Source organism: Centrocercus urophasianus, unplaced genomic scaffold, assembly GCF_019232065.1.
Source record: "Centrocercus urophasianus isolate 14NV4802_14NV808 unplaced genomic scaffold, USGS_Curo_1.0 seq_29, whole genome shotgun sequence".
In the NCBI taxonomy this organism is placed as follows: domain Eukaryota; kingdom Metazoa; phylum Chordata; class Aves; order Galliformes; family Phasianidae; genus Centrocercus; species Centrocercus urophasianus.
The window spans coordinates 10,720,484-10,746,256 of NW_024884855.1; the positions used below are offsets into that span (position 1 = coordinate 10,720,484).

General features: G+C 50.1%; 2 protein-coding genes and 1 long non-coding RNA gene across 5 annotated transcripts in view; 2 read left to right on the forward strand and 1 right to left on the reverse strand.

Annotated features, from left to right (window-relative positions):
* The window catches only part of MAD1L1 (mitotic arrest deficient 1 like 1), a 321,305-nt gene extending 316,146 nt beyond the window's left edge, over positions 1-5,159 (forward strand). Inside the window, exon 18 of one of the 2 annotated variants that reach the window (XM_042828240.1) lies at positions 4,108-5,143. In XM_042828240.1, coding sequence (XP_042684174.1) covers positions 4,108-4,266 — 159 coding nt within the window. In that variant the 3' untranslated portion in view covers positions 4,267-5,143. Of the gene's footprint in view, positions 1-4,107 lie in introns of both variants that reach the window. The other variant, XM_042828241.1, reaches the window with a different exon arrangement.
* A 3,904-nt stretch (positions 5,160-9,063) lies between these two features.
* LOC122165181 overlaps positions 9,064-25,773 on the forward strand; it is a 30,994-nt gene continuing 14,284 nt past the window's right edge. For both annotated transcript variants that reach the window (XR_006170421.1, XR_006170422.1), the window contains exons 1-3: positions 9,064-9,231; positions 9,955-10,268; positions 24,529-24,876. This is a non-coding gene — a long non-coding RNA (uncharacterized LOC122165181). The remainder of the gene's footprint in view (positions 9,232-9,954; positions 10,269-24,528; positions 24,877-25,773) is intronic.
* On the reverse strand, positions 18,997-21,402 carry ELFN1 (extracellular leucine rich repeat and fibronectin type III domain containing 1). Its single transcript, XM_042827937.1, has one exon. The coding sequence runs from the start codon at positions 21,400-21,402 to the stop codon at positions 18,997-18,999; it is 2,406 nt and encodes an 801-aa protein (XP_042683871.1).

Sequence of the window (25,773 nt, forward strand, 5' to 3'; positions counted from 1 at the left end):
AGCTTTTGACATGGCTGCCTCTCAACTGGTAGAACAAGGGGAGAATTGAATGCTGGGACTTGACTTTTAGGGGGTGTTTCAGTGCAATAGCAGCATGGAGGCAAAGATCTGTTTTAGGGAAACCAGTGTGGACAGAAGCCCTGTGCACATTAAGTCCAAGCTGCAGCCCTTGAGGGAGCCTCCTCCATCCTTGCACTGCTACATGTCCTGCCAGCTGCAGGAGTGCCTGCTGCCCCTCAGGAGAGAAGGATTTGCTTTTCTACCACACTGGTGGTTATTTGAGAGACTTTTATATGTATATCTAAACCATACAGCCTTGAATAATTTACCAATTTCCAGGGTAAGGGAAGACGTATGATGTTTCCTTCTGGCAGGCAGAGGCTGATCTTGATTCTCCTGGAAAAACACTTGTACTAACAGCTCGTGTCTCTGAGCAGAGCCAGGAGCAGCTATTGCGAGTTGATGTCACCATGTGGTAAATAGACCTGTCTTCTTCTTGTTCTACAGTGTAATGAAATCTGCCCCCGATCTGATTGCTCTATAAAGAACTGCAGTCTGTGAAGAGAAATCTGATGTCACCCTTCAGATCTATGGCAAGAGTTGCATCCCCTACCGGCAGAACCAAGTGAGCAGTAGCACAGGGCAGACTGATTTCCATTGCGTTTCTAGAAGAGGTCCCAGTGGGCCTTAAATCAGGCTGAGCTGGCAATGGAGCTTAGCAAAAGCTGGAGTCTCCCTTTTGCAAGTGTTTGACATCTGAATAAAACATAGCGTAGACCAGAATCTCAGTAGTTTAGTGAGGCAGGAGGATTTTTTTCCTTATGAATTAGACAAAAACAATGCAGGTCTATCTGCTGAGTACCTGCGAGGTGTTGCTCTCACAGTGCTTCAGCTTCCTGGGCTGTGTGCATCTCTAGGTCAGTGCTGCCCCTAGCTGGAGTGCTCTGCTGGGTGGGAAGGTGTGCCGATGGTCCCCAAAGTGCTTTTGTCTACTACTCCTCTGTATGGGGTTGATGGGTTACTCTCCAGCTTGGCTCTCCCTTTGACCCTGTGTATTTGGTGCACCTCTAAAAGCTTCTTCTTTCACTTTCCATTAAAAGCAACAGCACACAGCTCTGGGTATGTGTGTATCTATCTATCTGTGTCGATAGTTGGGCCTGGAGCAGAGCTGGGCTTGTGTGTGGTGTGGTTTCTGTCATCTGCTTCTCACTTGTTCATGTTCCTCAGCTGAGCATTTCCTACCTAGGTGAGCCTGGGAGGCCTTGGGCTGCACCTGGGCTTTGAATTCCAAGGATGCCCCATGAGGGTGAATGGTGATGGCATCATACAGACATGCCACTGTGGGTGGTGGTGGCATCAGTTGTGGCCCCACATATGCTTTGAGGGTTAAAATGTAGGTTTTTTCAATTTAAAAAATTATTGACAATTATAAAAAATTATTGGAAATTGAGAGGGGGGAGTCCTGGCAGTGTGATGAGAAGGACTGAAGGGCCCTTCCAGCTTTGTACCATTGTAGGTTTCAACTTTGTGTCTTCCATGAATGCAGTTTTTACACCTGGGGCCACAGGTGTTGATCCGAAACAGCATGAAACACCTGCAGCCTGTAGCAATCACTGAGCACAGCATCTCCTCCAGTGTCCTGTCCCCACTGTTCCCACACCCCAGTGCATCCCTTTCCTTGCCCCAAATCCTCACTCACTCCCCCACCTGCTGCTGGCCCAGGTAGGGTGCAGCCACTGCAAAGAAACCTTGTGAACTAATGGGAACATGTTGCTCTTATTGCCTGTAAGCACTCTGTTTCTAAAGCACATGCTGCATGGATACTCCTGCTGCAAGTCTGCTTATTTATCCCAGTGTATTCAACGTTTTGAACAAATGAGCAAAGAGGAAAAAGCAATAAAAACAAATAATAAGAACAGTAGCAATGATAGCCATTCTAAAGCACTCCCAGGAAAACAAAACAACAAAAAAAGCAAGTTTCTAAATTTCTAAATTTTAAACGCACTGTGAGATTGAATGAACTGAACTGCAAGTGCATCCATCCTCAAAGTCAGCGTGTAAACATCTCCCGGCAGAGGAGGAATTGCCTTTTTTCCAAGTGGCTGCCTTCTCACCTTGTTCTTCTCACTGGAGAGATCATAAGGAACCTGGATGCGACGTCTGTTTTTTCGATGCTTTTGGATTTTTGGATGCTTTTTGTTGTCTTTTTTCCTTGTGTTTGGGAGTGCCACTGGGGGAAACCAGTGCCAGGAGGATTGCCCAGGAGGAAGCAGTCCCATTGAGCGCAGTGGGGAGGAGCAGAAAGCACGTACTTGCTCATGAAACTTTCTCTGATCGTTATTCTTCTGCCTCTGTTGGAGGAGGAAACTTCGGTTATGAAGAATAGTGGAGAGAAACGACCATTAATCTCATGAAAAAAAAAGAAATGATTCAAATGGAGCCTTCATTTGTGACACCAACGAGCTCGAAGTAAAAGGGGAATTTAAAATATTTATGTTACTCTGTTTCTGAGACCATAAAACACAGGCAAATGGTCTGATGCTGGATGCTGAATTTCTTAAGGAACTTGCTTTAATTAATTAAACTAGTAAACCAATTAATGGATTTGCTTGTAAATTCTTAGAAAATTAATTTGTGCCCAAGGAGTGCTTTAAATCTGTGAAGGAGGCAGAGCGTGTATTTCCTGCAGAAATTGGATTCCCATTTTAGCGAAGCCCATCCGGTGTTGACTTTGGAGATGCAAGCAGTGCGTTCCTCATGCTGGGACCTTCCTCCTGCTGCTTCTGCCTGTGCCCCCGGGGCGGCTCCAGCCTTCATCCTGCCTCTGGTTCTCCATTTGCTGCAAGTGCACATGCCTTGCATGTCCTGGCCAGCTGGGTTGAGCCCCTGGAGTGTTATACAGCAACCCGTGGGCCGTGCAGCCAGCAGCTGGGGTGCTGCAGTAGGATAAGGCACCCAGCACCTCTTGGAGCTGCTGAATAACAACCAAGCTTAAGTGGAGGAGGTTTGAACAAAAGCTAGTTTACTTTTCTGCACCAAAACCTTGTTTAGATTCCCTCCCTAGCTCGGGGTTGACAAGGGCGTCCTTGGTACCTGGTGCTCTTCGCAATCAGAACTGACAAATACATGAAAAGTTCATAATCAAATCTGTCCATGCTGAAAACATGAAATCAGGAACAAGCAGTTCCCTGAGGCTCTGGGCGATTATCGCTTCCTTTCTCCCCTGGCAGGTAAAGCCATGTTTCCTCTCTATGTAGCTCTGGTTCTGGCATCCCATTTTTGGGTGCTGCTGCTTGGTGAGGGAGAGCGGAGCTGCAGAGCAATTAGGAGTGGCAGAGTTTTGAAGAGGGAAATGACAGGGGGAAAGAATTAGCATTTGCACTGTGATGTTCTTTGCTGTTTATTAATAAACAAGCAGCTTTCGTGCCCCTGGAGGCAGAAGAGGCTTCTAGCACTCCTTACTTCCCTTGTTTTTTTTCTGCTTGCTCGTTTTGTATGTTGCAGGAGGTTTGTAATGTCTTCCCACATGTTGAGTTTCCTCATTTTCATCTGAGCATTTCTGGAATAATTCCTCTGGAGCTGTTGGCTGCGAGCTGCTGGGCTGATTTCATTACCCAGAAGCACTGGAGGGCTGCAGGATGGATAGCTGCCATGAGGGTTGTATCAGCTGGGAGTGGGTCTGCTTCCTCCTCCAGATGTGTGTGGCTTCAGGAAGGGTGTTTGCATGGAGAAAGATCTCCTGGATGTAGCTGCTGCCTCCTGAGCCCTGGGTGCTAATTACATTGACACTGCAGTGGTCACCCCAGCGTGGCAGCACCCCATGCAGTTCCAATGGCCATCAGACCACTCTTCTCTCCACTGTGCTGCTGGCTAACATGAGAGGTGAACGCAAGGGGTCCTGCATGGGGACTTTGGAAGCACAGAACTCAATAACTGCCCAATTAAAGTGTGCACCGAGCACCTGCTCTGCAGCAGATAACATTTCCTTGATTATAGGCAAATCCACACTGAAGGAAGCTTCAGAGTGAGGCGCTGGCTCTCCCCTGTGTCACAGGAGGTGAATTAAACCCTTGCTGTATTAATGGGCCTCTCCTGCTTTCCCCTTAGGCCTCCAGCTCCTCTGGTGGAAAGATGCAACTTCTGGAAAACGAATTCTCACGGACCGTCCGGGAGCTCATCGAGCTGCACCTGCTGCACCAGGACAGCATCCCTGCCTTCCTCAGCGCCCTCACCCTGGAGCTGTTCAGCCGCCAGACCATCGCGTAGCACACAGACCTGCTGCCAGCTGCCAGCCAGGCACGGAGCACCCCAGGGCAGGGCACTGCGGTGTTCACCAGGTAGTGAGGATGAACTCTCCCCTCCCACCCTTCAGTCATGACATTGGGTTGCTTCTGTTTTGAAGGAAGGTCCTTATTCTTTCTTCTTTCACGCTGATACCCAAATCCCACTGTTTTCTCTGATCTATCCCTCCTGGGTGAGGGCTGTATCCCGGGGCTTTCCTGTGCAAAGATGGAGAACAGGTCTTGCATTCTCCACCTTTGAATTGTGAGAGGCATACATCACTCTCCAGACCACCTCAGCACTTCTCCAGGAATTGCTGGTTTGAGGAGCCAGACCTTTACCCAAAGGTTTCCCCAGATCCAGGCCCTGTAGAGATAGGTGTGGGCTTTGAGGGTGGCAGGTTCCTTCTGGATACCTTCTGCTCTTGCATACACTTCATCACTCAGTGGGATTGGGATTATTTCCAAAATATTCAGTTGCCCAAATTGGCCCCCAAGGTACCAGCAAGCATTTCTGAGCAGACATGAGTAAGAATAAATGGACTTCTGAAAATCTACAAGTGTGTTTGACACCTCAGTGTCTGTGTTGCACTCAGGTGTCAGCCTTATGGTATTTGTTCCGCACTGGGGAGACTCTGGGCCTCCTGGTTATCTCAGGAATGTGGGAGGTAGCAGGGAACCCAGTGGGGGTGCTCTTGCTGCTGCTGCTGGCTCTCACCTTGCTGGGGATGTCTTTCCTCCTGCAAGCTTTTCTTTCCTGGGTGGAGGATGGGGCACTCCTGAATGCTAACATTGTGTGTTGAATGGTCATACCTCTTCTATCCTAAGAATAAAGTGTCACTTCCCAAACTGGATGTACGACTCCTTTATTGGGGAGGTACACCGTGCTTCCCCTGCGCTCTGCCATGTATGAAGTGCAGTAATGAATCATACCTCAGTGGTTCAACGCTGGTACTGCTTTGAGAAGGAAGGACATCATCACCTCAGTTTTGCCAGGCAAGTCTCATTCGTGCTGTAAACAAGATTGGTTTGTTATGAACTTCTGTGTATATTGATTCCCTCTTGATATCAGCAGGAACACGCTTCCTAAGCTTGGAGAGAACATAGCAGTAAGCAGGCCAGCTTCAGTGCTTACGGTGAGTGCAGGATTGGGCATCCGTGCTGGAGTCTGGGACCCGTCCATGTGTCTCCATGCACAGCTGCCAGGGCTGCAGGTGGGACAGCTGTGTGCTATGGGGAGCTGCAGACCCCCCGTCCCCCACCCTCCTCTCCGCGGGATTTGCAGAGAAGCGCTGCCATCAGGATGAAAGGTAACAGCAAAAGTTTGGCGTGTTCTCTTCCGCTTGAAGAAGTCCTGGTGGAAGATGGATTGCCTGGCGTGCTGTGCCAGGGGTATGCTGCCTGATTCATATGCGCAGCGTGGCGCTGAGAGTCGCCTTCCTCAGTCATGGGGAAAATGAATCATGACGTCAGCCGCGCTCGGCTCCTCCGCCAACACAATAGCAAATTCTGGCTGCCTCGGAAAATTTTTCTCCTGGCTCCTCGCAGGAGAAATGAAGTAATTAATAAGTTTACAATAAACCCTCTATCTTAGCAAAACACGGGTGAGGTGAGAAGTGATGCTGGAGAATGACAAGGGAAAAGATGTTCTTCTCGTTGGAAAGTTGCCTCCCAAGAGTGAAAGGATGATAGGTTGGGAAAAAGCAGGAGTCTTCCGAGACGCCTTCGGTGGGGAGGAGACACAGATGAATTGCCTCTCTCCACCTCTTCCCCAGCAAGACTGATTTGTTCTGCTATGTTTAATAAGCCAGCACGTCTGGGAGAGAAGTGTTGCAAAGATGGGTGCTTGGCCAGATGTGCCTGCGTGGTGCCAAAGCTGGCAGTGCTTCTGGAAGCTGCTGGGACCATGGTCCTGCTCCAGCCAGCAGCATCCCTGCTCTGCTGCTGTGTAATGCTGTTGGATAGTGGGCAGCCTTGGGGACTGGGTGAAGCCAAGGCTTTAGGGAAGCTTGGCTGCTCCAAGGCTTGTTTGCAGAGCCTGGGAGCACTCTCATGGAAGCATGACCATTGCAAAGCCACCTTTGCCACCCAGACGTGGGTTTGTGGTCAGGTTTGGAGCGGAGAAGCTGAGACTCCAGCTTCCATCTCAAGCACTGAAGACCTGGTGGCCAAACTCTGTGCCACCATCATCGTATCGCTCCTCTCACCCATGAGCGAGCCATTAGGAATAGTTATGATGCCAGACTTCACTGTGATCATCCCTTCCACCTAGAGCTACCCCAACTCAGCCCATTGCAGGGCTCTGCCATTCCACTCATCCCCTCGCATCCCCCTGTACACAGGGGCAAGGGAACAACTGAGGCACAGTCTGCTGCTGGTTTGCAGTTTGCAAACACTCCAGGTGCCGGGTGCATGAGTCCCATCTGTCTTCAGCTTGTCACTTGCAAAGCTCCAGCCCTCTTTGCAGAAAACCATTTTAGAAAATCTTGGGAGATCAGTAATAAATTTGCAGTCGGTTGGAGGGGAGAGGCGAGAGTGTTAACAAGTGTGTGTGTGCTTGCTGGGTCCCCGTGCACGCTTACTGGGTTTATGTGCTATAAGCTGTAAAATATGATTTATTAATGCACGGCTGAGGGACTGTGTGTGTTGGAGCACTGTCTTGTTTGCAGTGCTGCCTGAAGCTTCCCTTCACTCAAACTGCTTGTGCGTCCCTACTCTCTTACTGATCAGCCTTCTCATCTGCGTGCATTTATAAATAATGAGCAGGGGTAAAGAGCTGTCAGGCACTGCCACACAGTCCTTGAGCACAACGGAGCTCCTGGCTAAGGCACGTGTTGCCAAGCTTGTGCCTCTCCTAAGGTTGCATCAATGAACCTGGAGCTTTACGTTCCTGTGTCATGTCTCCTGGCTCTTTGTTGTATGTATCAGCCTGAGCTGCCCTGGGAGTGGTGCCTGAGAATTGGCTTAGGAAGCCCTATTGGAATGGTCCATGGGTAGCCTGAGACGTAGCTCGAGTGTTTGTAGATGTTAATTGTGGTTGAGCACAGCTCATCCCTAACTCAGGCATGGAGCCTGAGGAGCCATTTCGATTGCATTGCAGGGCCAAGGGTGGCCAACCTGGCCACTGTCTGGGCAGTCCTCGGTTCTCTATTTGCCTGAATGGAGGAGTGAGAGCTGCATCAAGTCAAGGGGATGCAGTGGGGCTTGGGGCATGGAGCATAATGGGGAGGAGCTGTGCTGCTGCTCCAGGCTCTTGGATTTGCTTCCTGCCTTCATACAAACAGCCTGACTTAAGCACCACAGGCTCTGTAAAAAGGGAATATCACGTCCTGGTCACAGTCTCCCAGAGCTGCCATCCTGAAGGCCCAGTGTTGTTGGATCCAAATGCAGCCCGGAGGTTTGTCCTGCTGGGCACAACACCCCGCAATGCCCACTTTGCTGCTGCAGCTCCATCACTCCATGCAGCTCATCCCAACACACCAAAGAAGCACAGAGCAGCAGCACAGGCTGAGGGACAGCTGGAAATGGTGTGAGTGGGGCTGATGGATGAACGCACTGGGATGTGATTGAGGTAAGGCCAGACCCCAGCACCAGTGATGCTCAGTGTGGGGGTTGGTTCTGTTCCAGCTTCTCGCTGCTCAAAGACAGTGAGAAGAGTGTTGGTGTGAGATGACACGTGTTGATGGCTAATGATCACACGTTTGTGATGAGGCAAAGCCAGGAAGGGCAGCACAGGCTTTGCACACTGCTGTGAATCTCATCCACGCTGCCCTGCTGTGACTGCAGCGCCGGCTATAATAGCAGCGGTGCTAAAAGTTGCATGATATTTAAAAGCTACAAAACGCACCCGCTCTGATCAGCGGAGGGCTATTAGGTAAGTAAATAAATAAATAAGTAATCAGCGAGGCTTTCTCATGAAGTCTGCTTTAAATATTAAAATCCCAACCTTCCCAACAGGAAAACATTTCAGGCTGAAGAGCGACTGAACGGCATCTGATGATATCGCATTGACACAAGTGTCTAAAAAAATAGGGTGGGAGTGTATGATCTGTTCCGAAACAGGAGCCCTGGCTAATAGGAAATACGCTGATGCTACTTTTAATTTCATGACTCAGGTTTGCTGTAAAATTGATGGGAATCTATGTTGGAGTTTGGTTACGTTCAGATGTTTCTCTGCTGCTTAGGGTTTGTCTGTTTGTTGTTTCACTTGGAGGGGATTATGGTGATGAATTGTTTTGGTACTCGGGGGGGTTCTTAGATGTTATCTGACAAGACAGCCGGAGCAGCCTTGCTTTAGAAAATCTGGGATCCAAATAAATAAAGATGGGCTGCAGAAATTTTTACGTGCACCTACAGATCAGAGTGCCGTGCGGGCTGGGAGCACAGCAGCACTGTGGCAGGGAGCAGCCCGGGTCTGTGATCCCCACCCAGCCCAGCACCACAGCACAGCTCTGCTTCCTTCAGGCTTCCTCAGTTCTCTCTCCTTGCAATGGGATCGAGCATCTTGCGGCCCCATCTTCCCTGTGCTGTTTCCTGGCCCAGCACTGATGAGTTATTAGTGTTGCTAATTTTACCTGATGCTGCTTCCTTCTCTTTGTGACAGGTTGTGTTGTTTTGAACTCTCCGGCTGACTGATGGAGCTCTCTTTATTATTCCCTGTTTTACTTTGAATTCTGTTTGTTGGCTCTTGCTTGTTGTGTTTTGGGTTGTTTTTCTTTAATCCTCCCACTGCTTTTTTTTTCCTCCCCGGTCCCTCTGATGCCGCTCCAAGTTGGAACAAAGCCAGAGACCATCAGGAGGTCATTGAAACACAGACGGTTGTTGGATTTAAATAAGGACTACATAATTTTATGACCATTAACAAGACTCGCTGCTCTGCAAGCTAGAATAATAAGGGCAATCATATCTCATGGTTCGAGGAGCAAGCTGATTGCCTGTAGGGACTGCAAAGGTAATTCTCCATCCCTGACCCCCCCCAAAATATCACACAATTGACCAGATGCACTGGACAGGTCAAAGGGAAAGAGGGCACAGGGCTTTGGTGGAAGGCACGAGCATTCCTGCATTACCACATCACACTCCTTATATCTACTGATCACAGACTGCCAGCATCAATATGGTGGGAAGTGTTTTCCAAGGAGGTGAAAGGCTCTGAAGGTTGGCAGAGGAATCTTTCCTTTTCCCGTGTGTGTACTTGGGTAACATTCATGCTGTTCGGTTGCAGGCACTTCATTTGGTGGTTGTGGTGGCTGGCTTGTGCTGTCACCACAGTCCCTGCAAAGAAGCTGCATCCCTGAAGAGGGGATGGTTTGGGTATTAGGTGGAATATTAAGAGAAAATGCTTCCCAGACAGGGCTACAACATTTTGGAATGGACAGTTCATAGAAGTGGTGGAGTCACAGTCCCTGGTGGTGTTCGAGGAACGTGGAGATGGGGCACTGAGGGTGCATGGTGAGGATGGGTGGGGGTTGGACTAGGTGATCTGAGAGGTTTTTCCCAGCTGTAATGATTCTGTGATTCTAAAGGGAAATCAGAGCACAAACCTTGCTTGGGTCCTGAAGTCTGGCGGTGCCTCACGCTCCCCATTGGCCATGGGGTGCAGAAGGGGGACCAGCCAGCTGCACAGCGGTGGCAAATGGCCCCATCCTTCCTTCACCCCTTCTCCCCTCTGCAGCTCAGCATGCACGTCCCTTGCCTCAGCTCATTCTGGGACTCACGCTGCAGCCCTTGGGGCCCTACGTGATCGCTCCCATCCCGCTGTTGGAAGCAGTGCCCTTGATTGGCATGCTCTGAAGTGACAGCTCCGCTTGCTGAGTCCCAGCAGGGAAGGAGCAGCCTTGGAGAGGAGGCGATGGCAAGGAATGAACCAAACCCACAGAGAACAGCACTGCTCATCCTGGCAGCAAGGAGGAGGAGAGAGAAGAGCCATCCAGATAACGCCTCCCTGGAGTGGATCCATCCTGCCAGTGTCTTTGGGTACACCTGCAGGTAACCAACACCTCACTTTTAGCTGGACCCTACTGCCCAGTGATGCAATACCCTGAGCCCTGCCCTGGTGCAGGCACTACATCACTTAGGGGTTTTCATCTGGGCTGTGAGATCCCTCACCTGGTGTGGACACCACAGTGTGCTGCTGGCCCTGAGGTGACAAAGCGCTCGTTAACTTTGCTAACTCATTACCAAACTGAGCACAGAACAGATCCTAGGCAATGCTAATGACTGAGTTTAAGGGATCACTGGAGTGGTAAGCCATAATTAATGGTCTATCACAGCACTTTTTATTTAATTACGCACAGGCTGGGCCCCAGTGGGTGGTCACAAGGGTGGCTTTGGGTGAGTGCATGGCACCAGTGTGCTATGTTACCAGTACAGCATCCATAGTACAACAGATGTGTGATGCCTCCATTTAACCACACAGCCTGGGAATGGAAGGTGTGGTTTCCATCTCCCAGAGTGTGCTGACCGAGGACGTGCAATTAGAATGCTGAGGGTAGGAGGAACTCCCACTTGCATGGATTGCTCAGGTCCCTGAGCCCCCAGCCCAAGCTCATTCCTGCCCTGTGCAGAGACCCCATGGCACCTCTCCCTCAGCCCACTGCACTCCTCCTCACTCCTAACAAAGGGGAAGAGGAGGACGGGTCATGAGGCCAAAACTGAAGTGGTCCAAGGGAGGACTACCAGCCCTGTGGCCCCAGTGCAGCCCATTCCCATGCCTGCTCTTCTCTGGCTTCAGTTACTTTTGGCCTTCCACTGTCCCCAGATCCTGCAAGCGGTGTTACTCGTAATGAATGATCTTGTCCTCCTTGTTTGTCTCCTCTTTAGTGTAACACTGTAATTAGCTTAATTACCAACAGATTCTTTTCTTTTTTTTTTTTTTTTTTTTTTTTTTTTTTTGGTAACTTGAAATGGAAATTAAATTTTGCACCAGGTTTACAGGCTGTTAACGGGAGTCGAATAATCAAGCCTGACTCCAAGTCCTTGAAAATGAGTATTAAAAAAGGTCTGAATTTGCATATTCATGTTTTTAATAGGGTTCAGAAGGTATATTTGCAACTGATGAAAAGGATTAATTAAGCCTAATTTGCATAGGAAGAGTAGTTTAACTCCTTGCATCCCAGCAAGGCAGAGAGTGACAGATGGAACAGCAGGGCTGGGTGCTGGAGGTGTGGGCACATCCTGTTGAGCATCACTTCTGCATGTGAGCAGGACAGGACCAGGGGAGCCCAGGATCTCAGCATCATCCTGGCATGCCCCCCCAGCACCAACGGCCCCCTGCTGACTTCATCCTCTGGCCCTCCACTGTGAAGCTGTTGTGACCTGGGTCTCCCATGGCAATGCCAATATTATCAGCTGTTGTGTCAGGGCTTGAGATAAACCACATTGCTTCTGATCTGGGGTGCTCTATGCTACTTTAAGGGCTGACAGCGTGCTGCAGTTGGAGCACCAAAGAGTGGGAATGCAACACTTCCCAGAGCCCTCTGTAGCTTAGAATGGAACACAGCTTTGAGTCAGAGAATGTGGCTAGAAAGTGGGGGAAAAAATGAATCAGGCATTCATTTTGCTTCAGCAGGTGGTGTGCTGTGCTCCCCTTGTAGTGCTTTGGTGGTGTGTGTTGCTAATTATTTTTCGGGTGGAATTTGCTGTGCACAGCACGCGGGGTTCATTAGACAGAGATGGCTTTGAAGTGGCATTTGGAATTAATGCTGGCATATGTAAATGTTTCTTGTGCCATGGAAGAGCTGGCTATAAATGATGCATGAGGTCCAGTGAAAGAGATACTTGCTTTGTTTATACACACCCATCGGGCTGCGTGGTGCCAAAAACAGGCAGAAGAAAATCAGCAGTGTCTTGCACGGTCCGTATATCTGCTTCCTGGCCATGCATGCATGCTTAGCAGAACATAGCATGGCATTGCTAGCACACAGCATCCCAAATTTCCTCTGGTCGGGAACCTGTGTTGGAGCCCTGACATGGCTGCTGCTGCCTCTGCGTGTGGCACTGTCCTCGTGTCACCCAGCTCAGAGGAATATTTAGGAGTCACCTTGTAAATCACCGTGATGCAGTGATGGAGGTCTGAGGTCAGGCAGAAATGAAGTGGCGTTGGACAGATCCATTGGGTTGGACGTGTGTTGGACATCTCCATTCCATCGCTCATCACACCCAGACAGGAGGCACTGAGCTGGGGGGCTGCACCTATGGGTGGTGCTCCCAGGACAGGCTGCCAGGTGAGCTCCCTGCAATGGGCCAATGGGGAGAGGAAGGAGCTGGCCGAGACTCTGTGAACGAGTGCTGAGATTCTGTTGTATTTTCCTGCTTCCAACTGCTTGTTTACCAGCACGTTGGGAAGAGCAGTGATCTCTCTTCCTCGTGCCTTATTGAGAAGCTCAGCTGTGAAACAACTAAATGAACCATCCCTTTTTATTAGCCTTTGGACTTAGCAGAGGAGCAATCAGTTAATGGCTGACCAGTTTCTGAAGATGCAAGATGCTAAGCACATTACAAGTGCTAAGTATTACTATTTTCCTTGCAATGTTTCATTTTTCCCTCTGAATATTCAGTTTAAATAACCTTTCCAATTACATTATCCAATTTCATGCGCTCTGCTCAGATTAGAAGTGGTGCTGCTTACAACTGCCTCACCTACATGGTTTCCAGGTCTCTGCAAATCTTCTCCTGACCTTCGCCTCCTGGTCCTGGGCTGAAAATCCCTTTGCTCTCGGTCCAGCATCCGCCCCATTTTTGCTTTGGCTTCTTAAAATCAAATGCATCCACATTGCTTCCCCACAGGCACGTCGACCTCTGGTTCCTCTCCCTTGCATGTTTGTTTTTCTTTCTTAATGGAGGAACATCTCGCAATCTTTCCCCTCCTTCCAGCTAAATTGGGTCCTGGATAAGCTGTCTTCTTCCACCCGCTGCATCTCCCTCGGGTGCCTGCTGATGTTTTGATTTCTTCTTTGGGAGAGAGGAACAGATCACACCGGTACCAGAGGTGCATCCTCACCTGGAGGCCTGCAGCCATGTGTAGCAGTGGCTGCATGGGAAATGTGACTGGCTCAGAGCTATGCTCACCATGGACATAGGTTGGGGGCAGCTGTGCCCCTGATCTCCTCAGTCCCTACTGCCCATCTCCATCACACCCTGAGCCATGCGGTGTTCCTCCAGCTGTCCTTCAGGAGCAGTGCTCACCCCGCGAGGCTGGAGGAGGCTGTGGAGCCGCACAGGGGCTGTGAGCTGTCAGGATGTCTCACACATTGGGGCTGCCACGTTTCTGAGTTTTCCCAGACAGAGATGCGTGCGTGCGAACCTTGCTGTGGGTGTAGTATTGTTAGAGCCAGAATGATCTAAGGGTGTAATTGAGGTACGGTTTGTATGGAGAGGTAATACCTCTTATTGCAACAGCTGGGAAAAAAAAAAATTGCATGAGCTTTTGGGCACAAGTATTGAGGTGTCCCATCGTATTTCTGAAGATGAGGGTGAACCCGATGACGATGCTGCTGTGGGGGGAGCCCCAGCATCGGGCTGGGAGCCGTGAGGTGAGTGGGGTGGGAGGAAGCATGGTGCTGTGTGGAGGCTGAGCGCTTCTTTTCACAGCTGAAAACACTGAAGAACATGATGGGGTCAGAAGAGAGCCCTGTGATGAGCAACACAGCTCAGGGACAGCACTTGTGCAGCTTAATGGAAAAGATGGACCAGGAGAGGAGAGCTTATTAGAAAAGGGCACTGCCCGGTGAGGAGGGGAGAGGATATAAACCACGAGAAAGCTGCTAAAAGAGAGAAATGGAAATCTTTTAGTCTCAGAGAATGCAAGGATGGAGTACATTAATGAGCTCCTTAATGGCAAGGCGAGTAAAGGTGAGCAGCAAATGGCTATTTGCAGTTGGCCAAGCTTTGTGTGAAAAAAGAGGTGGTGGTGGTGGGCGAGAAGTGATGAGCACCTGGAGGAGCAGCAGAGCACCCATGTCACTCACATTCCCATTGAGTTATTAAATAGTCAGACACATGCAAAGCCAGAGACTTGGCAGGCTCTTCAGATTGCTCTGCAGTGACAGAGGAGTTGCAGAGGGTGGGAAATGGGCTCTTTGCTGTCTCATTCGTGCCAAAACTAAGGGTAGAAAACAAGAGAAAACTGGCATTCTACTTGGTGCTGAAAATCCCCATTCCCGATACTTCTGTGTCTCCTTCTTGCACAGAGGAAACTGTGTCCAGAAAACTGGACTCTGGATCAGACAGTTCCACTTTGTTAAGTGCTGGTGAGAAGTGGGAATGAGCGCAGCTGCTGTTCCTGGACTTATGAAAGGTTTTTGCAGTGAATGAATTCAATTCCTGATAAAATCACTGGTGTCATGAAGCTCTACATTTGCAGTGCCCAAGGGTCAGTGAGCTGGGCTCTATGCAGGGCTGAGGGTCTCCTGCTTTCTGATGAACCCATGGAGGACACCATGTGGCCGCTGCAAAGCTCTCAAGGTAACATCTGGGTAACTCCTACCAACCTTCTGGTGATGGTAGTGGTCTGGCCAAGAGCACAATGATACAAAGGAGACATGAAAAAGAGGGACATGAGTTAATCCAAGTGAAGCCCAAGTGCTTCAAGCCAAGGTGAAGGCAGCTTCACTGCCTTCTGGGCCTTGGGGCATTGGCTGGCAGCAGTGATTTGGTGCAGAAGGAAAGGAAGGTGCTGTGCAGCTCTCCCATAAGGAACACTTTTATCTCTAGACAGGACCCATTCACAACAATTTTGTGGACATGGAAAAGGCATCTGCAGCGTACATTTGTTTATGGCCCTGGGGCTGTCAGCATTGTCCTACAGGGAGCAGCAAAGCCCTTGTGGAGAGGGAGTTCCATATGATGGCTGTAGGTACGGGGTGGGCTGGGAGGAGGCAATAGGATGGGAACTGAAGTGTGACAGCAAGGAGCAGAGAGCAGGGACATGTGGGCACCAGAAGAACTTTGGGGAAGCAGAAACCCTGGGAAGTGGTGGTGGAAATGTGAGCTCTGGCCAGAGAGGAGATTTCTAGGAGTGACTCAAAACAGAAGAGGCAACAGATCTCTCGGCTCCTTTTCTCTGTTTCATCGCCGCAGGGAAGCAACAGCTTGCTCTCACAAAACCCCTCTCCATGCAGCTCTGCTCCATGCCATGGTTGGCCTCTCCAGGGCTGCCGCCTGCATAGCTGCTCCTGCCTGGATCGTCTCTCACTGCCCATCAGCCCTCTGCCTCCCTTTCTGTCCCTTCCCTTTGCTCTCTGCGTTGGCAGAGCCCAGGCTGACAGAGGTTGGGATGGAGACCTTTGTGCCCTTGGTGCTGTCACCAGCAGTGTGATCGTGTTCTGTGCTGGCTGCCAGCTCTCTGCTCCCCCAAGGACAGAGAAGGCTTTCCCTTGGCCTCCCTTCCTCTGCACTCTGACATTGTGCCTCTCCTTTCTGCTTGGCGAGGAGCCCTCCAGTTTCTTTGGATGGCACTGGGGCAGTGCCTTGGCCAAGTAGGGCGTCATCTGTAGAAGCAGCTGGAGAGCTACAGCGGTTGAACAGAAGGCAAAACAAGAAAAGCACCCAACATCTGGCAGGTGGTGACATTTTCCCTGTGCTTTCAGAGCAATCTGTAAAGTATGTGCCTCTGGGGAATGAGGAATGCCATAAACAGAGCTTCCCAGGCCCCATCCTGCAGAACCCAAGTCAGTTCCTGCATAGGACACTGGCTTTGGGTGTAGTTGGACTCCTTCTCATTTCTTGCCTGGCTTATTTCAGTTCATCCCTCGGCCTCTGAGAGATGCAGACTGGGGCTGCCAAGGCTGTATTGTGTCATGGAGGCATAAGACTGGAGTGTGCTCTGCAGCATGGCCACTGCATCCCTCACTTGAGGGGCCCCCCAAGCTCCACGGCATTCTCCACTGCAAAGGGCTCTGCATATGGAGGTACTTCCCCTCAGAGCCAGAATAACGTGGATGTTTTCTAATCCTCTTTTTCTCTAGCTGCAGTTTGCATCTGGGAAGTGTTTAATTTTGAAAGGCCGGTGCTGCTGTATCACATATCCCGCATTGGTCTCTGTTGGTTTGTGACCAGAGAAATCCTGGTGTGAAAACAGAATTGGGCTTTGATTTCATCTGCCCCTGCTGTTTTATGCCATTAACAACTTTGCTTTCCTATAACAGCTTTTATTCTAGGAGCTAAACAGGCTTCACAGACAGGCAATTAATTAATTGAGCCTCCCCCACCAGCCTGTGCCCTCAGCACCACAAGAAAGTGAGCAGAGGAGAAAATAGAGGCAGAGAGGGGCAAAATGACTCCCCTGGGTACAGGGAACCCTGCCACTGTGTACAGGACACCTTCTTGCTGACCTCCTGCTCCTCCAGGAGGCACTGAGGGCTTCCAAAGGAAGCTGTTTGAGGCTGCAGGTTTTGCTTTGGCACAGTTGGGATTTGGGGACTGACTTGTGGCATCATGGGACAATGGAGGGGTGATGCTCAGCTCCTTTCCACATCCTGCTCACAGACTGCACGCTGTGGGGAGGATGTCATGCACCTGGAGGAGGAGGAGAAACGTGTCAGAGTGAATGTATTCCTGGAGAAATTGCCTGCTTTTTATTATGAAACCCGGCTAATGGGTTGTTGTCTACACAAATAACCATGGGGAACGAACTCGCGCGCTTCCCAGCCTGCTCCGTGTCTTCCCAGCTCAGCTCATTTCTGAACAAACATAACCTTTTGCAAGAATACCTGTCAAAATCACTTTGAAATATTGAAATAACAGGATGGGATGTAGTTTGCTGCTGGGCCCTAGTGCTCGTTTGTCAGGACTAAGGAATTCCATCCAAAGAGACTTTTGAGCAGGATGCAATGGAAAGGCCCCAGGAAGCAGCAGGGCTCTGAAGGGCTGTGTTTGGGATGTTTGTCACCTTGCTGGGCTTCCTTGCTGGGATCCCATGCGCTCACTGGGGGGAGCAAAGTGCTCCCTGGTCCTAATCTGGCCCCTCTCGGCATCAGCTGTGGGATGAGGCATGGGGTTTTGCCATGCAGCTGGAGCCATTCAGGGCAAAGCGGTGTCCTTCTGCATCATGGTGTGAATGCATCCCTCCTTCCACCACACTGAGTGAGTAGGGCATTGTCAATGTGCATTTTAGAGATGGGGCAAAATGCTATTGAGGCTCAGACAGGCATTGAACAGCAGTGGTTGAAGGGGATATAGCTGCTTGGGTGGACACAGGACCTGGTGCACCGTCCTTCTCTCTCCAGCCTTGGAGACCCCAGGGTGCCCATCTCCAAAGCCACTCACAGCAGTGGGAGCCCAGCTGGCCTGTGGGCAATGCCAGGGCTGCAGGCAGGAGGTGCTGTGCTCTCTGCCCAATGCTGCTGTAAGTTGGGGTTATCTGTGGGGAAATCCCTGTGCGTTGGGTGCTGGCAGTCTCAAGAGAGCGATGCAGGGCCCCCAGGCCCACTGTCGTTGTTTCCAATCTGGAGAATCTGTAAATGCTTAACGTCTTCTCCATTGGCAAAACCACTCCTCAATGCTGTCCTCCTCTGGACAGCAGCAGGAGGATTTCTGCACCACCTCCCTATACTGTGAGAAGAGATTACTGATACCTTCTGATTTTCAGGAGAAATCCCATGGCTTGTTGGCACCTGCTCAACAAAGAGCCTTTCCCTTCTCATCCCTTTTCCTGTTCCCACCATTCCCAGCGGTGACAGTGTCCCACCTGGGATGGCACGGCTGGTTTGCTTTTCTTGGGTACATGCAATTGAAAGTGATCAGAACTTGGACACAGACAGTAGTTGGGAGAAACCAAAACCACAGAGAAACCCAAATAATCCCTCCCCTCACCCAAATATCTCCTCCATCAACCAACCAACGAACCAATCACCAACCAACCAACAAAAAAAGTCCTTCAATCCAAACTCCATCTCTTTCTCTAAAATCCATGATTAAAACCTGGTACAAACATGTGAATATAGATATATATATATATATATATTTTTTAGTAGATGTAGTATTGTTTTTTTTTTTCTCCTCTCTCTTTCTCATTATACAGCAAACATTGCAAATATAGAAATTTTCTCTGTACAGTTAACGACTTCGGTTTACAATGCAATGTGTGGTAAAACCTCTCAGTGAGTGAAAATGTGAACGGGCCTTCAAGCGGGTGAAAGTCTAAACTGGAAGACTCCGTTTGCAAAAACAGCCCAAAGGATGGATCTCCTTCTGGTCTCTTTTTGGTTTTTGTTGCTGTTTTTGTTGCTGTTGATTTTTGGAAGGGTAGGAAGAAAGAACACAAACTGTTCACAAAGAATCCACAAAATCACGGAATAGGGATTCATGCAATGCAGTACTGGGGAACTCCAGACCTCCGCTCTCTGCCCGCTCCTTCTCTTTCTTTTCATATTTGACTTTTTCTTTTTTTCCTTTTTCTTTTTTTTTTCTTTTTTTTCTTTTTTTCTTTTTTTTAAAAATAAAAATGAAAAAAAACTTTTTTTTTTTTTTTTTTCACTCCACAGTTTGTTTTGTAAAGTTTGTGTTCAAATTTGGTGTGTGTCTCACCAACGTGAGGCCATTTGAATATCTCGCTTTATATATTATATAGAATATTTATAGCTTTTTCATAATTCTCTATTTTTATCGATTTATGATCGTTATTTTTGTTTGTTTGTTTCAAAGACAGTCTGAATAAAAATAGCTGCTGCGGATTTCTTTTGGTCCAGTTACTTTAAGTCACGAGTTGTGTGAGGACTCAGGACTTTTGCTGGGCGGAGACGCCCTTCCAGTAGTCTAAGATGTCGTGAAGATCCTCGTCTTTGGCAAACTGGACCTTTTTGCGCAGGGCATGGCCGGCTGCCATATATTCCTCCTCGTCTTTGTGCCGCTTGCGGTTGAGTTTGAAGCGTTCCCAGATGCTGTGCGATGGTTTGCAGGTGTACTCTGGGCTGGAGGTGTAGCTCAGGTTGTGGTATTGCGGCGAGAGCTGGGAATAGGCCAGGTCTCTGGGACGAGGCCGGGTCAGAGGCTCCAGGATGGAAGGCTTTCGCCCCGCCATGCTGTCGTGCTGCTCCCCTTGGTGCGAGCCAGGGTACGAGTGCCGGTGTTCGCTGTACTGCCGGATCTTCTCCGCCTCTGCCCGCAGGATGGCCGCGGCCGGTGTCACAGTGAGGATGGTGTCGGTGGTGGGGGACGTCTTCTCGATGTATTTGGCTTCTGATTTGTGGCCCGATCCCTCGGAGCGGTAGGACCTGGGGCTCCGTATGGAGCCACTGGAAGAAGTGCTGGAGCGTTTGGGGGCTGCCTCCATGCTGTGGTGTCGCTGGAGGGGGTGGTTGTAGCTTTCCTTGTAGACAGGGGAGAGGAATCCGTGCTTGCTGGGGATCTGCTCTGATAAAAGCACCAGCTGAGGCTCCACTGTGGAGACTGCCCCCGATTTCACCCCTTGGAAGGAGGTGGACTCAGATTTCAAGGCATCGATGCAATTGTTGATTATCTGGTTCACCTTGTCCACCTCCTTGGCAATGGTGGAGATCTCAGCCACGGAGCTCTGGGTGTCTGGTGCCAGGGACAGCTCGCAATCTCTCCTCTCAGGCTGCTCCCCCGTCCTCACCTCCATGTAGTTGCCCTTGGTGGCCTTGGGGGTCTCACTGCTGTCAATGAGCTTGTACTGCTCGACCTCACCAGCAGAAGGCAGGTAGGGGATGCGGGTCACAGTCTCCCCACCCAGCATCTGTCCCTGGGACAGCTGGGTGATGCTGGTGGTCTCCATTTCTGGCCCGTACTTCAGCTCAATAATGGTCTTCTTCATGCCGCTGGCAGCCTTTTTGTGCTTCTCCTCCTGCTGGCGTCTCTTTCGGAGACAGTAATAGACAACGCCCAGGACAATCACCATGCCAAAGAGACAGCCCAGGATTGTCATGATGTAATGAGTGGCAGTGGAAGGAGTGGGCACCGGCTCCTTGCGGTTGGGTCTGGTGGGCGTGATGGTGACGCAGGTGTGGTTGTACTTGGAGTACTGGTGGACGGAGACCACACAGTAGGTGTAATCTCTTTGTGCTACTAGGTTGCTCACGGTGATGTTCTCCTCCTTCTTCCTGAGCTTGGTGATCATGGAGGAGAAGCCGTTTTCAAACTGGGAGAGGATATACATCTTGCTGAAGGGGTAGGGGATCTGCACGGTGAGGACGGCCGAGTTGTGGTTGAGGTGCTTCACCTGGATGTTTGGCCGCACCTCTGTCTCACCAATGGGCGTGAAGAGGGAGAACTGTGGGGTGGTGCCATCACCAGAGGAGCACTCCTCCTCGGAGCACGGGCTTTCGGAGGGCACTGTGGTCACTTGGTAGCGGGGAGGGATAAAACGAGGGATCACAGTGTAGGAACCACCGGTGCAAAGGGAAGAGAGCATGCTCAGAGCATTGCGGTAGCCAGTCCGGCCTTGACCTAACAAGTAGTAGCCCGTGTAGTCTGGTGGGGAGTCGCACTGCATCCGGTCGTACGTGCGTGTCATGTTGGTGAAGGCCTCCAGCCATTGCAGGAAGCCAAGGAGCTCGCAGGAGCAGTAGAAGGGGTTGCTGTAGAGTTCACAGACAGAGAGCTTGTTTAAGCCCCTAAAAGTGTTGCTGTCAAGTCTCTGGATCCTGTTCATGGACAGGTCAATGTTCACTATGTTGGGACACTCCCAGAAGGCATTGGGGGTGACGGACTCGATGAGGTTGGCCTGGAGATAGAGGTACTCCAGCTTCCCCAGGCCCCGGAGGATGCCCTCGGTGAGGTTCCTCAGGCGGTTGTAACCCAGCTGCAGCACCTGGAGGTTGAACTGTCCTGAAAAGGCACCGTCCTCGATGTAGGAGATCTCGTTCTTCGTCAGGTTGAGGTATGTCAGGTTGCCGAAGCGGCTGAGCGAGGCGTACTGCACGCTCTTGATCTTGTTGTCGTTCAGCCGCAAGTCCACGATGGTGCTGTTGATTTGCTGGGGGATGGACTCGTAGGGGGGCTGGTTTTGGCTGCAGATGGCCAGCCAGACAAAACCCTTGTCCCCCTCGATGAGCCAGCAGTCTGCCCGCACCCCACCAGCGTGCAGGAGAGAGACGGCTGCCACGCACATGCAGAAGGCTGACGTCGCAGCCCACCGGCGACCTGCCATCTGGAAGGGTGGCATGGAGAAGGGGTTTCTGGTCTGCTGGAAGCAGGGGGAGAGGCAGGGGCCGGGAAGACGTGGGTTAGAGCTCCTTCGGCAGCTTCGTTCTTCTCTCTCTTCTCCTCATGGCTTGAAGCTGCGGGGGGAAGTGTCCGTGGTGAATGTGGACCTTGGTGCCCAAGGGGCTCGGCAGCCACCGGCCGGGGGCTGCTCTCAAGGCCTGAGTGGCTGAGGTTGGTCCTGCATCACCAGGTCTCTGGCATCTCGGGGAGGGAGTCATGAATTTGGATGCCTGTGCCGAGGAGTATCTTTGGCTCAGAGACAAGCCTTCCTCTCACTTTTTATAGTATGTCTCCTTGTTCTCTTTCTGCTGCCCATCGTGATGCTGGTCCCCATCTCCACGTGCCTCCGTGGGGCTGGTTGTCCTTGCTTGGTTCCTCAGTTCACCTGTTCAAAACAAAACACAAGCTAAACATGAGGACAGACAATTCATGCTTAGCCGTGCACCCAGCTACCCTCTGTAATGTTAGGTGCTTGCCTTCTAAATCTGGCTGCCAGCATGCCAGTGGCCTTTTGCTAATTTGGGCACAGCCAACAGTGGCTTGGCATCACTAAGGCAGGTAGCCATCAACTGCAGACATCATCCTCCTTTGAGTGCATTGTCCAGTGTTACATTTTAGGCAGAGAACAACGTGCATCCAGGGCAACATTCGTCTGACCTATTTAAGTGTCTACCTTCAGAGGAGAGGAGTGGTGCCCCAGAAGTGTCTCTTCCTCTCTGCTGAGAGCAGATGAAGTCTAGACAACTCACTCTGATGTAGATTTGATGCTGCAATGTTTTGCTGAGGGGAATCCTGACTGTCTCGCATGCTGGTGTGTGCAGTAGCAGTGCCCACAGAGGGGGATGCTGATTGAGGACACCGTGTCTTCCTGACTGCATTGCTGTGTAGCACCTGGATAAAGCCCAGCATCAAGCACCTGTACCTGTTTCAGGGAACCTGAATGGTAGTTTCAGGACAGTGCTTGATTACAAGACACACTAAGTTGACTGATCATCATCCCATTTCCTTGTCCACTGTTGGGGCTTATTGCCTGTCTTCAGGACCTCTCTCTCCCTCCTCGCTAAAATAATGCGGAGTTGTGGAGGACCCTCAAGCTTTCACTGTATAACGTGGATATATGCAAAAGAAGAGACAAGACCTTCCCTCCCCAGACAAGAACAGCCACTGGAGAACTTGGAAGAATCTTCACTGGAAATGCAACAATGAGGAAAGAAGCCCATGAGGCCAGCAACCTCACTTTCCAATGAAAAACTCATTCCTGGCTCACATTTTCCGTTGAATTATTCCTGCATTTTTCCACTAAATATAAATATCCATTGGAAACATGGCAGCATGATTGAATTTCCATTACACGACTAGCAAGACCAGCTCTCACATCAGCTCTTGCATCAGCTTCAAATCCTTGGAGCCAGCGAGGAAGGAGAGGAGGACTGTTTACCTCACTGATGGGGAGATATGGGCAGCAGTGCTGGGCTGAGAGCCATCTGCCATCACATCCCTCCCAGAACTGGGCAACGAAGTTAATCTCGCTGCTCTCCAATCTCCTCTTTGGTACAGTGAGATAACGATGATGCATCACAGGACTGCAGGAGACTGAATGAGAGTGCCCCAAGTTCCTCTTGCTGGGATGGAAGTCCCAGCAGATGCATCGCTCCCTCCAGCTGGGAGAAGAGCTCTGGATGTTTCCATTGTTCTCTGCCACAGGGACCAGCCTGGTCTCCAGCTCCTCTGACTACATCCCATGAGGTGAATGTTGCCTGTAAGGATGCTGGAGAAGGGCAGAGATGGGTAGTCCTGGCCTATTAAGCTATCAGAAATAGATTGTCGTAGTTGTCCCCTGAGGATAGTGCTTTCTTGGCATCTTGTCATATTTTCTTCAGGAGGCACTCATTCCGTCCCTTCTAACTCCCACTTTGACTCAACCAACAGCTGTCTTTCCAAGCTGGTGTTTGAAATTGCTCTGCAAAGACAAACCAGCCTTTTCCATGTTGTGTTGCTGGGGAAGCTACAGCCCGCAGCCCATTGGAAGGCATGAGCTAATGGACCAGGACCATCCTGTGAGCAAAGAGCAGAGACAAGACCTTCCATGGATCTTGCCAGGCTAGCCTTCTCAACATCCATGTGCTTCTTTCATCTAATTGGAGGTGTCTGGGATGAGGAAGAATGACCGTGACTCAAACACATTCAATAAGGCTCCCACTGTGTGTTTTCTTTCCTGTATACTGCCTATCAGACAAGTCCTTTCTAACAACAGAAAGGAGGAAAGACATTTTATCAGCAGCCCGAGTTTAATTTCAGCTCATTAAAGCAAGCAATTTGCTGGTTTATTTGCTTTGCAAAGTGTGAATAAAATGACGGCATTAAGGAGATGTAAGAGGGGCTAATCTCCCTTTTTATTAGATTGCTGGGACCAGGCTGGGGAGTGGAGAAGTGGTCTTGTTGCTTTCCAGAGGAGATAACTGTTCATCTTGTTGGTTTCTGAAACAACTCCTTCCCCGCATCGTGGGTGTGTGTGGGTGTGCATCTGCATGAGTGCAACGCAGCCAGATGTGAGCATCCCATGAGGCAGGACGGATGGGAGTGGGGATCCCAGCTCGTATCCCCCTACCAGCAGGGGAGAGGGGGAGAGGTTCCCCTGCATCTTTTCCACAGAGTGGAGAAAAATCGTAACGGAAAGCTGAGGTTTTAGGCTCTCCTGCCTGCTCAATTTGTCTTTGCCCAGCTGTTTTGTCTTTATTCTCCTGGTAACCCAATGACACACCATGTATCCCAGTCCTCAGACCATCCACGGAGCTGCCTGGGAAAAACTGGAGACAAACTTAGGACTTTGAGGTGAAAAAAATGACAGGAAAGTACAGATTTGGGGGGTTCGTCTTTACTGGTTATGAAAGAAGGAAAAGAGAGGAATGTAGCTGGTATGGAGCAACAGGAGTAGATTTGAAACGACTAAATATATGCTGGAGAGATGCTGTGTCCTGGCCCCATGCTGCACTGACCACAGCACGCACTGGGATGCCCTGCAACAGTATTCAAGACTCACCTGTGCACTGCAGACATTGCTATGCTTTTCCTTTTGCTTTCACAGGGCAGCACTGTGGCCCTGGCCAGCCGAGATGATGTCAGGCTTATGTGGCCAGCATGTGGGCACTGAGAACTTCTTTGCTCCTAGCTGCTCCTACACATCTCCTCTGATCTGCAGTACCCATACCGGAGCCCAGATCTGTGATTTGCCTTGCTGACCCCCAACTCTGCTCCATGATGCTCTCTTGCAGTACTCTCCCGTGTTTCTCCAACTCAGCAGCATAAGTTTGTGATGTCTGTGAAGCTGCAGCCTGCACAGGATGAATAGCAACAACCCAATCCTGGCTGCAAATACACAGCAAAGGAAGGAAAAAGCAAAGCTGTGATTCCAAAAACCAGTGCAGACTGGCTGGTAAGTTTTTGCTTCCATCTCCCAACTAATGGCATCTCAGTAAATTAAACCAGAGCAGCAGCTGCAAGGAAGCAAACAAAGCAGCCGTGGGGGCTGGGTTGAGGGAAAGCAAGCCGGGCTGCACATATAATGCCACCCTGGCACTCAATTCCTATTTTTGTTGTTCTACTGAATGAGTTATTTCAAATTGTGGATTAGATTTACTGAGAGAAGGCAAAGAGCCAGACTAACATGCGTGCGTGTGCACACATACACACCGCCGTGCTCCCCTCCTTGGCAACTCTGCGTCTCCCATAACTTCATTCTCCCCAGCTGTTCCATCTCCATCTGGCCACGTTTCAGCGCCTCTTAGATCTTCTTTCACAGTCACTCAGGTCATTTTCTCAGTAAATGAAGGAGCCCCGCTACAAAGAGAGACATAGCGGAATGGGAGCGGTACATTACAAACGATAAATGTTTAATCACCCAAAGAGGTGGGGAGGGAAAATTTGGCTAACAGGCACCAAACGTTAAAATGAACCTTGGCTCTTCATTATGTGTAAAATAATCCAAGAAGACAGCTCTAGGATGGTGGAGAAAACATTTATTAGTGATGAAGGTTCCCCTAAATGGCTTGATGTCCATTCTGTGTGCAGAGTGGAGGCTTCCAGGCAGGTTTCTCTGCTCATTCGTATTCCTGGCGTTTGCTACATGCCTCCTGCCGGGTGATGATGGTTAGCATCATCGTGCTGAATAATAAAGATGTCCAGGCCTGTAAAACCCAAGTTCGTCTTCCATCCAGAGGCCCCGGGACTAATATTGTCTCCACAGATAGGGTTTAGGCAGCACATTGTGCATCCCAACCTTATTCCCAGACACCTCACAGAGTTAGATAATAGAGCTCTCCAGTCAATTGTT

Bases quoted from the DNA above. Each gene is read 5' to 3' on its own strand.
- ELFN1 (XM_042827937.1), bottom strand. From the start codon at position 21,402: ATGCCACCCTTCCAGATGGCAGGTCGCCGGTGGGCTGCGACGTCAGCC.